At 40.6% G+C, this 16,240-nt stretch overlaps 2 protein-coding genes across 2 annotated transcripts; both read right to left on the bottom strand.

Annotated features, from left to right (window-relative positions):
- Positions 1 to 861: 861 nt before the first annotated feature.
- On the bottom strand, positions 862 to 4,003 carry LOC9268658 (putative receptor protein kinase ZmPK1). Its single transcript, XM_015786015.3, has one exon. The coding sequence runs from the start codon at positions 3,592 to 3,594 to the stop codon at positions 1,120 to 1,122; it is 2,475 nt and encodes an 824-aa protein (XP_015641501.1). The 5' UTR covers positions 3,595 to 4,003; the 3' UTR covers positions 862 to 1,119.
- Positions 4,004 to 5,809: 1,806 nt separating this feature from the next.
- On the bottom strand, positions 5,810 to 12,079 carry LOC4341364 (serine/threonine-protein phosphatase PP2A-1 catalytic subunit-like). The gene is made up of 6 exons (NM_001421635.1): positions 11,597 to 12,079; positions 10,536 to 10,650; positions 8,458 to 8,566; positions 8,277 to 8,354; positions 6,990 to 7,181; positions 5,810 to 6,386 (listed from the first exon to the last, which is right to left on the bottom strand). Exons 1-6 carry the CDS (start codon positions 11,847 to 11,849, stop codon positions 6,213 to 6,215), a joined length of 921 nt encoding a protein of 306 aa, NP_001408564.1. The 5' UTR covers positions 11,850 to 12,079; the 3' UTR covers positions 5,810 to 6,212.
- Between the last annotated feature and the right edge of the window lie 4,161 nt (positions 12,080 to 16,240).

Here is a 16,240-nt window from a genome sequence, read left to right as displayed (position 1 = left end):
TTACCCATGAACTAGAGAGGGCCTTTGTACGAGAATATCGCAGAAGTCCCAGGAGGCCAGCAAGGCAAGTTATATGCTCTTTTTTTTTGAAACGTTTTATCCTTTACAAATAAACTTTCATGTTTTATAATTACATATGGATACATAGGGACACCTATGTATAATAGCGACAGCAAAGAAATGATTTATTATAGTAGGTGTTAATTAGCTTTAGGTGTCTTTGTTCCGCGGCCGGCGGCGGCCCACCTTCAGCAGATGCAGCAGCTCGCACGCCCTTGTGGTCCGGTCGCGGCCGCGCGCGGCGCAAGGGCGGCGTCCGGAGACCACCCGATCCGCAGCTTCACCGCCCAAAACCGATGCTCCGCCCGCCTCCACGTCCGCCACTCGACAGGTAAGTCCCGTAGTAGAGGATGGGGAAAAGTGGCTACTTCGCGCTACCGCTTCTGTTCTTCCAACTGAACAATCTATATTGCCAAGTGTTTTGGGTGATAATCGTCCGATCTGGGAAATGCTACTAGTAGTACATGATCTATTATTGTTCATTTTATTGCACACAGCCACCGTGTGGACGTACTGTATATTAGTTGCTGCGTCAGTCAAGGTTGCTGTAGACGTAGACAAGTAGTATTGGGCATTTTCTTTCCAAGATATCGAGGGATTGTAGTACTTATTATCTTGTTAAAATGTTGGTTTGGTTCATCCATGTGTTTGGGATGGACAATTTCTCCTCTCTGTCCTATTACACGATTGAGCCCAGAACTGCTTTGGACATTCAATTTGTGGTGGTGTTGCGTCTATTAGTTATGTAGCACAGAAGCTGGTCTTAAATCTGCCCGTAGAAATAAGTGAAATAGGTGAAAATTTAATACATGTAAAACAAGTAATTATAAAATTATCTCTCAATATCAGCATTACACTTTTCACTGAAAGAGGCATGTCTATGAACATGTCACCGACATTCCCTTGTTCTGGGGCACACTTTCCAGCCTTCCAGTTATTGCTGGAGTTTTTACAACAGATATAGCATGATTATTGTGTAAATATTACTAGTTACAGTAGTAGTTAGCTATTGCACAAATATTACTTCTTCTATATCTGGACCCTCTTCTTGCATAGACTTTAATAACTTATTAGTGATGAAGTTCTGGTTGAATGTGGTTCCTCACTTCCTCCTGTTGGTGTGCTACTGACTTCATCAACTGATACAAGTTTCTGCACCACACATTCCATGGTAGGTCTTCTGACTCTATCTTCTTCAAGGCATGAAACAGCCAATTCCATCATCATTCTTGCTTGTGCGCTGTTGAATTGGCCATTCAATCGGGTGTCAATGAAGTCGGCAATCCAAAACTGATCGTCGCCATCTGACTTAAGTTGCTCTGAGCATAGCCTGATTACCCTTCCCAGGGCCATTTTCACGTCCTCATCATCATTCTTTTCCAATTCTGAAACACGAGCTCCCTTCAGCAATTCGAGGAGCACGACTCCGAAGCTGTACACATCTACCTTCGCTGTTATTGGCAGACTGTAAACCCATTCAGGTGCCAAATAACCTCTTGTTCCTCGGATCCGTGATATGTCTATGTTAGATCCATCTCTGTTCAGGAGCTTTGCAAGGCCAAAGTCGGCGATCTTCGGCTCCATATTCTCGCCCAACAATATATTTTCAGGTTTCATGTCGCAGTGGATGACCCACTCAGAACATTCATGATGAAGATATGCCAATCCTTTTGCCACCCCAAGAGCAATATTGAATCTTTGTGTCCATCCAAGTAAGTTCTGTGAGCCCCCACTGCCAAACAAGATTTTGTCCAACGAACCATTCTCCACAAATTCTGAAACCAATATCCTGTGTGGACCGTCAGAACAGAATCCCCAAACCCTCACTAGATTTGTATGGTAAATCCTGCTAATCACACTCAATTCATGCTGGAATTCTTCTTCACCTTCGTTTACGTCTACCAACTTTTTCACGGCCACTACCCTATTGTCTTTCAAGACTCCCTTGTATACGACGCCTGATGCTCCCCTTCCAAGCTCATCCTTAAATTTTCTAGTGGCCAACACCAACTCTCTGTAGGTGTACCTGCGAAAATGGTTAGCTATCATTTCATATCCGGCCTCAGCTGGCCATACTCCTCTGAGTTGTTTGGCCTCCCTCCTCAAAATAAACCATCCTAATAAAACAAATAATACCTCCGCCAGAAATATCGCTGATAAGAACCCGTAGAAATACAAAAACTTTGATATGCTCTGCCCACTATTAAGTGTATCCAAAAAATCTGCTATGGAAATGTTGTTTGTTGTATTACAGTTAGGGCCATATTTAGGACCAAGAGGCTGTGAATGGGGAAATGAGGACCTTGACACATTTACTCCCTCAGGAAGCTTGAGATACATGGTACCAGTGCTGCCAAAGTTACTTAGTGTTACACCACCAAGAAGAACAGACTTTGGATAGCAATCACCAGTTCCTTCCCAGTAGGCGAAACCCTTACACCTGCAGTCTTTCAAGCATATGTTCTTGCAGAATCCAAGAGGAACAAAACGATAAACACTCAGATCATACCCCAAGAAATCAGTATTGCGGAGTGCAACAAATTTCACCTTCTGTCCATCACAACTGAGGTTGACCTTTGGGCTGCAACCTTTGCTCCGGTCACTTGGGTCGATGATCTCGTAACCAGGGGCACAAGCACAGGCAGGAACAGGTGTATACACACATATTCCATTCTGACCGCACAAACCGCGTACTTTGCAGAGCTGAGGAAATGCCATCCATGTCACTGACCATGTTCTGTCTACCTTATCAAGACTGTACAGCCTGAGATTGCCATCATAATCCAGTGTTAGTCTCCTCACTGTGCCAGGACCCCAATCAGCAGCTATGAATGTTGCATTATCACTTCCAAGGAAATGTCCCCAGCTGTCAAGAACCCCATTTGTGGTGCTGTTGAATGGACTTCTTAGCTTTGCCCAAATAGTCATACTAGGGTTTGGCCAGTAGATAAAAGATATGTTCTTCTCATCATCAAACAGTGAAAGTAAGTACTGATCATCGAAACGGAAACTGTAATGGCCAGGAACAAGTAACCTATTTGTAGACACAAGCTTTGTAGCAGCAGTGATGCTCTGAGTGGGTAACAATGTATCAGTAGGAGAATCAAAGCTTTGCCACAGAGTGTTACCACTTTCGCCCTTCACAACGAGGTTCCCGGTGTCCAAGAGCTGAGCTTGAGCATACTGGGTATCTGAAGAGCTAACGTTGTTAGCCCACACAATCTGGCCAGCATAATCTTTCAAAAACATGCCACCATCGAATTTCAACTCAACTTTGGATCCCCAGGTGTACACAGGGTGGAGAGGATTTGCGCTCCAGACGACGGGGTTTTCGGTCAAGTTGGAGAACCAGATAGAGAAGGTGGAGGCATTGGGGGAGATTTTGTAGAAGCCACAGGTGAAAGTGCCATCCGGTGAATGGAGCACATCCTGTACAGACAGGGAGGAGCCTGGCTTGAGGAAATCTTGAGCTGAGATGCACAAAAGTGGGTGGATCAGAGTGAAGAGGAGCAGAGAGGCAGAGCTTGCAACCATTTTTGGTGGAGCTGCAGCTTTGGAGTTGATCTTTCAAGAGTTATTAAGAAGCCACTGGCTAGTGGCCGCTAATGGAGTGAGCATCTTGGAACTGCAGGTTTGAACTTTAGTGGAAGACAGGGGCGAAGCTATAGCCATCTATCGGGGTCCACTGACCCCGACGATTTCTTGTGTACGTTTCTTACTCCACTTAATTTTACCGTGTATGACCCCGGTCGATAAAAACACTAGACCCCGGTAACCATGATTTGTTATAGCCTGATTAATTAGCAACTTGAAACGACACGTTTGAGATTAGCAAGCAACAAATAGGAATTAGCTAGCGCTAATGATTATACGTCAGCCCAAAGGCCCAATATACATTTTGGTAATCTTAGCAGTGAGTATTTGTGCATTTAATGTCTACTTTGTTTACATATTAATTATGTCCGGTTTTTAATACTTCCTCCGTTTCAGGTTATAAGACTTTCTAGAATTGATCACATTTATATAGATATTAATGAATCTATACATAATATGTAGATTCATTAATATCTATATGAATATGGGCAATGCTAGAAAGTCTTATACCCTGAAACGGAGGTAGTATAATTTATAGACATGTCCGTGCGTTGCAACAATCTCCTATGGGCCAATGGTTGCTCGTAGCATTATTTAGGATATGGATTTTCATCCCTCGAGGGGATATCCCCTCATTGTTTGCATGTCATCTAAATAGTTATAAAAAAATTGACAACATAGGTTGATAAGGAATATATCACTCTACAAACATGCAAAATCAAATTTGACTTCTACAAGTTACAATAAAAAAATAAACTGAAAATAGTTATCGTACATTCGCATTTATATTTGTTATTTTTGTTTCAATTTGTAGAAGTTAAATTTTAACTTGCATATTTGTGGAGTGATATATTTCGTATTAATCTAGCTATTTAGATGAGATGAACGAAACGAGGGATATCCCCTCGAGGGATGAAATTACTTTCCCCGTTATTTAGTTTTCTGTTGGGTCTGGTTTTTCCCCGTATTTTTTCTTTCAGGGTGGATGATAAATTCTGTTTTTATGTAGTAGAGATAAATAGGCAAGCAAAGTATTATGGAGCGATTCTTGAAAAAAAAACCCCCCCGCTATTTTAGAAGATCTAACAATGTATCATACACTAAATTAGTATTGACCCCGTCGACCATTTATCCTGGCTTCGCCCCTGGTGGAAGATGCAGCCATTGAACAAGTATGCATATGTTTTGCTTAAAGTCAGGGTGTGGGTCGTGTTACTGTCGGATGATCAGTTGATTATTGGAACCACTTGTGCTTCATAGAGCACTAAATCAATGGGGGAAAATATTTAGTTATTTTTTGTGGTGATGCAATATGTGCAAGAGAGACTGGTGTTGTTACTTACACCCTTCGTCCCAAAAAAAAAAAGTCCAATTCTAAGTGTCCAGATTTATCTCTAGAATTGGGTTTTTTTTGGACGGAGGGAGTAAACCCCAATCATAAATATTTATTTACTCCCTCCGTCGTAAAATATAAGTTCTTTTTTATGGACACAGTTATTAAGAAAGTATATAGAATTAAATGTGGGAAATGTATAATTGGATGAGAAGTGAATGTAGGTAAAAAAAATTGAATGGTTGAGAGTTGTGATTGATTAGGAAGAGAATATTGGCGAAAAAGTTGTTATATTTTAAGATAAATTCTAAACACTAAAAATTATTATATTCTGGAACAGAGGAAGTAGATTTTATGAACTTATTTTAAATTTATGGTCAGTGTTTAAATATTTCTAACTGGAGTGTAATATACTGTGTAATTAGATGTTAGGGGAACGAGCGTTTGTTATTGTACTAGCGTTTTAAACAAATTATTCACCGAATCATTATCGCGGATTATATATTTTATTATTACAAGGATAAATTAAATATTTTAAAAATAAATTTCACAGAACAGAATTTTTTAAGAAGTACCCAGAGGTCCAGAGCTGCTGCTGAGAGGATCCCCTGTGACTCGTCGATTCAGCGGGAGAGGGAGTGCAGTGTTCTCAGCAGGTCAACACGCCAGGTCATCGGTCAGCCACCAAACATATTTTTGGGGGGTGGAGTTCAAAGATGCGAATGGTAAGCCAGCTGGATAATTCCTTGTAATAATGTACCTAATCCTCATCCGTATTCGCCTAACTCCTGTCGGGTGCCCCCACTGAAATGCCGCAGCAGTAGATCCACACAAACGACACTGGGATTTATTCCTTAATCATGAACTTCCAACAGCAGCTTCCCATATACAGCGCATATACACCACCAGGCCATGCATCTTTTCGGGAGACCAAAAATTTATGTCACGAGACAACTCTATTGCAGCTTCCCATCTCTCCTGTCTCAGAATAATACAAAATGGGAGGTACATAAAAAAGGAAAAAGGAAAAAACAACGCCATGTACGTTTTAACATGTTCTATGGAAGTTGAGGAGCTGCAACAAAATTTCCAAACAAAGAATGGGGGGTACAGCTTGGCTCGAGGAGGGAACCCATTTTCTAAGGACGAAGATCTACATAAAACCAGACGCAGCAGAGAGGAACATCAACAGCGGGAGTTAAAAAAAAAAAGATCAACGCCACGATTACAAAAAGTAGTCGGGGGTCTTGCGCGTTGTGTCCGGCTCTATTTGTCGTGGGGCTGGATCGAACTGTAGGAAGTTCTGATCCATGTTCTCCCCGATTTCTAGAATTGCTGCCATGTTACCACAGCGGTAACAGTAGTTTGGGGCGCTGAACACCGTGACAACGTTCTTGTCCTGCATAACAATCATTGTCATTAAGTATCAAGCTTTTTGTTAGAATTTTCCAATTTGGTGCTCAAGTGCAGGTCACTGATGGTAAGGTAAGGTTCTATGTACATGCTCCTATGTGATGATACATGAAAACCAAACATATAGTAATAATACTAGGATCAACAACAAACCACATACCATACATCCAAACCAAGAAAAGTTCTGCTCATCTTATAGAACTGTATCAAGCGTTGCATTCTTTATGTCCGCCATAGATTGTAAATATGTTATGCCTCCTAGATAATAATCAGCAATCACTATACAGCATAAACTATGTGGGGGAAGGGCCGAAGGGGTTGTCATTGTTTAACAGATCACTGAAGGGTTGAACAAGCTACTAAAACTTATATAATGCGAAGTTCAGGTACCATAACATCATAATGATTACTAGATTCAGCAATCAGCATCAGCATGCAACTATGAGTCTATAACTTAGCTAAAGCACCAGAAATTATTATGAATACCAAAATGGATTAGCCTAACATAGTAAGACCAATAATAATTATGTGAACAGGGCTCTCAGAGTGGGACGAATGAAAACAAGCAAATGGAACATTTTATACCAACCTGGCACCAATTGAAGCCTTCCATCACAAGTTGATGGGCCCTTGAAATAAGGGTAAGGCCATTAGTATGGTTGAATTGTTGTGCAATATCTTGCCCAAACGTGTATCCTGCCCCTCTTGGAGAAATTCCCCACCCACATCGATCGTCCGGGTCAGACCACAAAAGATCACACATGGGCCCTTCATGAGGGACCTATAACCATTAAAGAGAACAGGGTGCATAAGTCAAAACATATGATTTCCATAAACTATAAATTATCAAGACAAAAAAGTGTGCAAATACAGCACATATGTTCTACACAAAGACGGTCACTATTACGCACAATTGCTCAATGAGGGCCACCTTTAGTTACTAGTTTAAGCTATGTACGAACAATGGCACGAACCAACAAATTTGATATATAGGCATAGCAGGTACTAACACTAAACCAGCAAGCATAATATTATTTGTGAATGGTCATGGCGAGTGAGGTCCTGTTTAGTCTTACCAAATGCTTGGCCAACAATAAAGTAAGAAATATCTGTAACTACTTAAGCAAATTGTACAGGAATATTGATCTTTTAGTTTGTTTAATTTCTGAGCTCTTCTCCCATATCCCATTGCATCTTGTAAAAAAGAACACACTATGGTACATCAGAAAATCGCGTAACTGGAACCTATTACTCCCTCCAGGTTGATAATAGTTGTCGTTCTAGACAAGGCTGATGTCAAACTTTAAAATCTGACTATGAATAATTTCCAAAATATCTGTCTCAGAAATATGCAGACCATATGTATAGATTAGTCTTAAAAAGTACTTCAATAGAATCATATATTTGTTGATATTTCTATATATATTATAATAGAAAATAGTGGTCAAAGTTGTTTTTTCGAGACCATGTACTCGTCCAAAACTACAAGTATTATCAACCTGGAGGGGGTATATCAACCTTTGTATATCATTTGATCCTCACCCAGAACATTTTATGTATATTAATATAAAGTTATTGTGTGAGATCAACATATATGAGAAGAATGCCATTCGAGCCATGCACGTGAAACGATGCAGATAAATTATTAGAGCACACCGAATCATCCAATGGCAAAGAATGGTATATGCTATCCTCTAATATAGGTTCAATTATTTAACACTCCTGGACCTGTTCTCAAGCTATCATGAATGAGCATTACCTCCAGTTCAAAAGGAGGGTGCCTATGGACTATGGAGACATGGCAAGTAAAGACGATGGTGCAAAATGATGCATAATTAGATCACTAGCTCAAAGGTATGGGTGAAGTGTTGCATACCTCCTGTATGCGATCGAGGGCACGAATGTTATCCAATGTATCCAATGACGGCGAGAGACCGCCATGGAGGCAAAAGACCTACAAAATGAAATTTTTCCTCTTGTCAGGTATGCCATATACATGGACAAGCTGAGTTCAATGTCCATATTAATAGAACAAACATTTGGCAAAAAGAGCTAACCTGGTTTTCTACAAGAGCTGTGAGAGGCAAATAATCAAACAAGTCCGTGAAGTACTTCCAAACATTTGCATTTCCATACTTCCGTAAGCATTCGTCATAGAAGCCATACCTGTATCCAAACACTGCATGTCAAGAACACCCTAGCACAGTGGGTGTGCTTGCATTTTACAAAGTAGAATGCAGCAGAAGAAATTGGCAAAAGTTCATGTCATGACAAGAACATTATAAAGTAGGATTCTTGCTACATCAATCTTCAGACCCAGAGCAATCATAACTTTTTTACTTTAAGAAAGTTCATGGCAGCAAGTCAGCATAAAGTTGAGATCTATTCATCATATTCTAGGAATTTGGCTTAAACCTCCAGTAGATCATTGGCTGCCAATACCTAAACTTCTATGTGGGGTTGTTAGATCAGATTAGGGAGTCAGAAGCTGGGAGCCCTTGTAAATTATTTCTAAATAACTCTGCAACTCAAATCTCATGCAACGCATAACCCAACTTACAAAGTCCCAAAACATACTTACGCAGCTAATTATTTCAAAATATAAATTGATGATCTTTATTGCTAATTTGCATTATTTCTTTCTTTAGGTTTCTAACCAAAAAAAGTCATGTAATTTACCAAACTTTATGATTTATAAAGCGACATCAACATTACATGATCTAATTCTTATGATATCATGCTAGCTAAAAACTACAGTACCAGATACCGTGCTGAGTCCAAGAAAAATAAATGTGTTTTGTTCCATGACCTCTTAATCAAGAGTGGTTAGCAGGGATGCCTTTGGCCATTTTGGATCACCAGTTCAGATAACAAATCACCTTTTGTTGTTTTCTCCATGAAATGGAATATTCAGAGTTCAGTTGGTGTCGTAGCCTGGAGCCCGAGTCAACCAAATAAGCCAGCAATTGGTGATTACTTTCCATGCCTTTTAAGAACAAGGAATTTGTTTCTTAAATGATTGTTTATTGTCATTGATATATCTGTTGAAATGCAAATCGTTGTTTAAATAGACTGCCTGCATAATAAGCAACCAGGTTGTTTTTTACGGGTGTTACGTTGCAAGAAATTATTTTAACTTTGTAAGTCTTTCTAAAAGTTTTTGCTGTTGAGGGTTGTCAGGCTCCTACAAAGTATAACGTTTTCATAGTCATCTGCACACATAACCACTAAAATAGGCGATCCGTGACTCTGCCACTGCATAATTTTAACAATTCATCAATGTTTGAATTCCTCTTTATAATCAACTCCAGATTACTATTTTAACTCAATCCACAATTCCATATCTAATAAGATGTAGACTGAGAATAGAGTGTTGAATTACATGGCATGAATTTCCATACCAAGACAAGAGACAGATTCCTTATTCAGCTTATAGGATTTCTGACGTTTGGCATGACACCATACAGCCATTATGTTACCCCTATTAGAGGGTATTCAACCATATGGAAGTGGAGTATCATCTATGAAAACTAGAAACAGGATGCAATCCTCCTGATTCTAAAATCGAACAAGTTGACTAACAAAATACCCAGGGGATAGGCCATGGGGTACCAAGGAAACAATTGAATAACCAAATATAATAATGCCTGTGCCAGAATTTGCATCTTACAGATATTATGTGGCCACAGAATCTAGTTCAACTAATATGCTAGTTCACCTTTGCAAGGATATTGCTATGCTCAATATCAAAACAATGTATTTATATAAGACAAGCTTTTGAATACAACTAATCAAGGAAGTTAAAGCTACTAAGGTCACAATGTTTTTCTTGCATGTTAACTAGTATTGCAAATAAAAAAGCGCACAAACCAAAAGATATCGAGACAATGTAATCGTGATCTTCCAACAGAAAAAAAAAAACTGTTACTCTAATTCATGCCCAACAAAAATATATTCTTTGTCTAAGGAGGCAGAAAAGATCAATTTCAAGCATAATCATTTGGTAAGATTTGCAGCATGGTCATATATGTTTTGCAAAAAATTGCAATATAGAGATACTGTGCTGAAAATTGGCAATTGGCAACTATTGAAGACAGTTCAGAGTTTTTTTCATATCAGAGGAATAGAAACTCACACTTGGGTGATTTGTCTGCTCTCGTGATTTCCTCTCAATATTGTGATTCTGTCTCTATAACGGACTTTAAGAGCCACTAGTAATGTAACAGTCTCCACTGAATAGTAACCACGGTCTGCAGCAAGCGACAACAAAATCAATTCAACTACAAATAGAAGAAACAAATAAACACAATACAGGAAAAAGTAATTGTGATAGAAAAAAGGCATATCATTCAACTGCTTATCTGAAAAGGCATTCCGTACAAATTGTCTAATCCTTAACTGAATGGTGCCCTGTTTGTCCGACATGTTGTATTGCATACAGATTTCAGATCAATACACATCATGAGCATGCAATGAATACACATAGACAACCATAGTCATGATGACCTCAAGTTTAAGAATGCTTGACATGTACGATTACCAAAACCAACACGGCAGCAGTGTAGCGGAACCAAGCGACAAGATCCTTGTATGTTAGTGTACCGGTGGCAACAAGCTATACATGCCATTTATGTTGAAAGTACATGCAAGCTCTCCGTTTCCATGCAACCTTGAAACATTTAAAATGAAGCAAACCAAAACCTTGGCTAACAGACATCTCATCAGTTCCCTAAGACAGTAAGACTCCATATAATCCAAGGAATAAACACTCCAAAGCCCAAGGACGTTCATCCCATCAAGAAAAAAAAAATCCAACATGCCTAATATGTCCAATAGCAATAAATACTCACATAAATTTCTACTTGATTAATATACCTAATCCAGACGAACAACATAAGAAAGGCTAGCATCAAAATTCTAGCGATCCATGGGACAACATAACAAGAACATGATCATCAATTCAGCACATTAATCAGACCAAAGCACTGCCTCAAAGCTCCCAAATCCGAACACCTCAGCACCTCAACACTGCATCAGGATCTAACGAATTCATCCCCTACCTCACACGCCCCATTTATACCAGATCGATTGGTCGAACCACCACACCAAACCCGCAGATCGGCCCAAAAGGGGAACACACGCGTCCGAGGCCGGAGGAGAAGAGAGAGAGAGAGGGGTAGCGAGCTAGAAACTTACCGACGTAGTCACCCATGAAGAGGTAGTTGGTGTCGGGGGAGTCCCCGCCGATGCGGAAGAGCTCGATGAGGTCGTAGAACTGGCCGTGGATGTCGCCGCAGACGGTGACGGGGCACCGCACCGGCTGCACGTTCCACTCCTCCATGAGGATCGCCTTCGCCTGCTCGCACAGCGCCCTCACCTCCGCCTCCCCCAGGAACTTGCACTCCCGCAGCTGCGAGATCTGCCGGTCCAGATCCGCGTGCGACGGCATCGTCGCCTCCCCCCTCCCCACCTCCCCCTCCTCCTCCTCCCTCCTCACCAGGGCGCCGCCGCAGGGGAGGTGGCGGTGGGGGGCGCGGTCGCTAGGGTTTGCGGGGGATCGGGGGAGGTGGCGATGCAGGAGGAGGTGCTCATGCCGCCATCTCTCTCTCTCTCTTTCTTCTGCGACCGCGTGGTTGCTCGCGTCGCCTGTATAGGATGGGGGAAGGAAAATTGTTTTTTTTTTTAGGGTGTTTGTTTTGGTTTTGGCTTTGATGGGGGTTTGGTGATTTGGATTGGGGCGAAAAGTATAAATAAATTTTTGCGAGTTGTTTAATTAATTCGGGGGGAAAGGTGGATGGGGGAGTGCTTTCCAGGTGTGTAGAGATTAGAGAAAGACAGGATGTTTCGTGGAGGGATGTCTGCGGGTGCTTTTCGTATACAATTGCTCAATTAGCAGGGTTGGTTGGTTACATTAAATTTAAATTTTATATTGATTTTAATGTTTTATTAAAAAAATTTTATTTACTTTTAAATCGTTAAAAACATAGTTTTACACAATATTTTTATTCGCAATTTTTTCTAATACATCGTGTCACATACTATCAGTATATAGTCAACTAATGGGACCATATGTTCTAATTGTAGCTTACGGCATCTGTATATCTTTCGAAAGAAATTTAAGGTTCAGATTGGTATAATATAATGATGTGATTTGTGGGAGATAAAAATATATGTCATATGCCACTATATTTGTTGTGTTATAAATCTCTGGCTATAATTAGTGATTGGAAATTAGCCATGAGTCATGGCATATGGCTTGTCTAGTTTTCACTCATTTGTCCAATTGTGCATTGTTCACCAGGAATGATTGTAGGAAAATAGTTTGTGGCTTTGAATATATTGCCTGATCATTAGGATATATTTAATAGCATACTTGCATTAAGAACTAGATTGAGGCACATCAATTTATCATTTTGGTTCAATGCATTCAATAAATCATCAAGATAAATAAAATATCACAACATTTTCTCATCATCATATAGAAAGTGCCGTGATATTAGCTAGTAGCAGTGTGACACCGAATTACCAAATTAGCAAAAGTGTTCGAGCCAATCTGCTTCTTCCTTATAATAATAGAGTGCGGCCAAAAGAACTATATATTTTCTTCCATTGCTATAGTCCGTCTTGTCTCTTTCTTCGACCAGCCGCTAACATTGAGAAGGGTGTCAAAGTCATATACAATGAATCAGCAATCAATACTTACAACAGCATTGACAGTGGTTGAAATAATCTTTCTTTATGGGAGCTCAAACACATGTTTAGGTGTGATGCCTTTTCTCAGATTTTGGATTATTGCCATAATTATTGCGCAACTAATCAATTTTACTACAAAGTACAAATAGTTGTTGTTTATTGGTGGAGTCAACATGTAAACAAGGAAATTGCGGTATCAAATAGGCATTTCTAGTTTTATCATGTACAACAACATGAGCTTCATCCTCAACATAGTCACTATGTGAAAATAAGGCCTGATATAAAACTGTCGTTGGGGAGGGTTTGGGGATCCCCGTGCTTACTGTTGATGAAAAATCCGCGCTTGGCTGATGGTGCTAGAACTGTATTGGCGCGAACTAAGTCGACGAACACAACGGCCTGAGAGATCTGCTTAGCTCCAGTGCAAGTCCAAAGGTTCATGAGATACGAGCGTGCTAGCCAGTTTGATCCTGCAACTGACAAGATATACAAATAGCAGATCAATGAGCCGATCGGCTGATAAGCCGATGGAGTAATTCCAGCCGATGCCGATACCAGCCGATAGCAATAGGATTTTGAGCTATCGGCTATATGTTTAATGTAGAATATGACACTTGATGTAAATAATGATATAAAGACAATCGGTTGATGATGATGTAATAAAATAATAATATAACAGTATTCCCTCTATTACAGATTATAAGGCATTTTGTCCCATCATGATTTTTTTTCCTTTGTCCTATTCTGATTAAATCACGTCCGATATCTTTATTCCAAAACTACCGTCCTGATTAAGATAGGAGCCAAAACATCTCTTGCCTACCGCAAGACCTATCTTGCATCTTCCCAACTCGTGTTTGTGTATCCAAGACTCCCATCCTAGCTCCAATGTCTTCCAATCTTCTCCCAAATCACAATACCGACTAGGGCACGACCGATTTGCCTCCTCTGCTAGGGACTCTTTGTCACACTCAAGGAGTCCCGACGTCAAGGTCGTGTCTTTTCTCCATGACCGCATGACCGGACAACTCCATCGCTTCGCCAAGGAGGCACAAGCGTTCTTGGCAGTGTAGATCCATGGGACCTTCGTCTGACGGCACGACCCTCATCTCACACGTAGGAGTGCTCCACCCATTTATCCGGGAAGGACGCTATGTTGGCGGAGTATGTGGGCGCAACCCATCTTCAACGACACTCAGGGAGGACATGGTGCTAGCGAAGTGTGTGGGGACAACCTACGTGGGCTGTGGTGGCGCGCGAGCTGCTTTGCCTCCGCGACGTGCGTACTTCACCGCTCGCCCCCCCCCCCCCCCCACACACACACACATAATTAACTCATCAACTGTCCTTTTGATCAAATTTTACAATGTATCCGCCAAAACTTCTGATTGATCGAACAAGGCACGATGAACTGCTTCATCTACTGTAGCTTGAAATGTTTCAACCATCGACTTAGGAGATTGTTCCTTCTTGGCATTGACTTCCTCTTAGACATGTTGGGTGCAAAACTCGTGTCCCACCAGGCGTGCCAAAGATGTGTTGACGCGAAAAACACACACTGGCCTAGGAGATCCGCTTAGCTCCAGTGCAGGTCCAAAGGTTGATGAGATGCGGGTGTGCCAGTCAGTTTGATCCTCAATTGACAAGATATAGAAATAGCAGATCAAATAGTCGATCGGCTGACAAGCCGATGGAGTAATTCCAGCCGATGCCGATACCAGCCGATAGTGATAGGATTCGGAGCTACCGGATATATATCCAATGTATATTCTGACACTTGATATAAATACCAATATAAAGGCAATCAGCTGATGATAATACAATATAACAATAATATAATCTAGTAGAAACCAATCGGCTCGGCTAACAATGATATGATAGAATGAGTATTGATCCGAAGGTTAAAGCATACATCGGCTGGAGGTCCAATGCCATAAAATCCATAAGAGTAGATAAAACACTGAAAACCTTTATTGTCATCGGCTAAATCCAATATGTATGCAATCCTTGTAAACCGATGCAACGTCCAGATACCTCATCGGCTGAAACCCCGATGAAACCCTTATTGGCAGTCAAGAAGCAGGCTAGAGATTATAGTTCTAAGCACAACTTAGTAGATCAAACTTAACTGATGCAGCACTAAGTATGAAAAGAAACGTAATATCTAGGCAATCAAGCCCTTGACTAATCTTTAAGGTGGTAGATGCCTTAGCTAATCTAATTTAGTAAAACAATTTAGCTGATACCGGCAGAAACCCTAAAGCGAGAGACAACCGATAGAGCTAAATTAAGATACTAAGACTAGATTAACTAACACATATGATAAATAGGTAGGCAAATATATCATCCAAACCAGAGCAATCCAAGAGGTCGAATGTACTGATGCAGCCTTGAACAACGCCGACGTAGATGAGACAATTGCCTGGGCCGGCGGAACATTGGACTTACCCCTTCGCCGGAGATCGAACACCGATGGAGCCCCGCGTCAGGTGCCAAGTCCCGTTGGACAATAAAATAAAGTAGAAAAGGTAAAAGGTGGCGATGCGCCGAATTGTATTGATTGTGGAGATTGTTTACAATGACCCCGGTGTTGATGCGAAAAACACACACTGGCCTGGAAGATCTGCTTAACTCCTGTGCAGGTCCAAAATCTTGCTTTTAGGTTCATGAGCGTGCCAGTTGATTTGATCCTGCAATCAACAAGAATAAAAGACAAGAAAATGAGGTTAAATCCATAAACGATAACCGATCGGCTAGTTGCCGATGATATATCATTTATCTTCGAGCCGATGTCATGTTGGAATCGATCGGCAGTAATGAATGAATAAGATAAGACTAAATCTACTTGGTCGGCTGTAGATATTAACGACATATAATCTTTCCTTCGACGTATGTTTAAACTAAGTGATTGGGATAGATTGGTCGCCATGCCGAGACAGTATAAATCACTTAAGTCGAAAAATACATTAAAGCAATGATTATATAGGCGTTTATAGCATAGCTGGTCAGATAGAACTAGCATGTATCAGCTAATACTCCGACACCACTTTATACTAAGATATTAAAACAAGCAAAATATATCAAACAAGAAGCATAATATACTCTAATGCAATAAGATCTTAATATAAAGGGCATATTTAGCATAAC

The sequence above is a fragment of the Oryza sativa genome, chromosome 6 (genome assembly GCF_034140825.1).
Source record: "Oryza sativa Japonica Group chromosome 6, ASM3414082v1".
NCBI classification, from domain to species: Eukaryota; Viridiplantae; Streptophyta; class Magnoliopsida; order Poales; family Poaceae; genus Oryza; species Oryza sativa.
Note: the sequence above shows the minus strand (reverse complement) of the source record. Positions and strands in the feature narration are given on the sequence as shown.

What these genes read in the sequence shown, in the direction of transcription:
- LOC9268658 (XM_015786015.3), bottom strand. Translation starts at nt 3,594, where the DNA reads ATGGTTGCAAGCTCTGCCTCTCTGCTCCTCTTCACTCTGATCCACCCA.
- LOC4341364 (NM_001421635.1), bottom strand. Translation starts at nt 11,849, where the DNA reads ATGCCGTCGCACGCGGATCTGGACCGGCAGATCTCGCAGCTGCGGGAG. An exon ending in CTTCATGGGTGACTACGTCG is followed by an intron (nt 10,651 to 11,596) that starts GTAAGTTTCTAG and finishes CGCTTGCTGCAG; the next exon opens with ACCGTGGTTACTATTCAGTG. An exon ending in AAGGCTTCAATTGGTGCCAG is followed by an intron (nt 6,387 to 6,989) that starts GTTGGTATAAAA and finishes ATTGTTATGCAG; the next exon opens with GACAAGAACGTTGTCACGGT.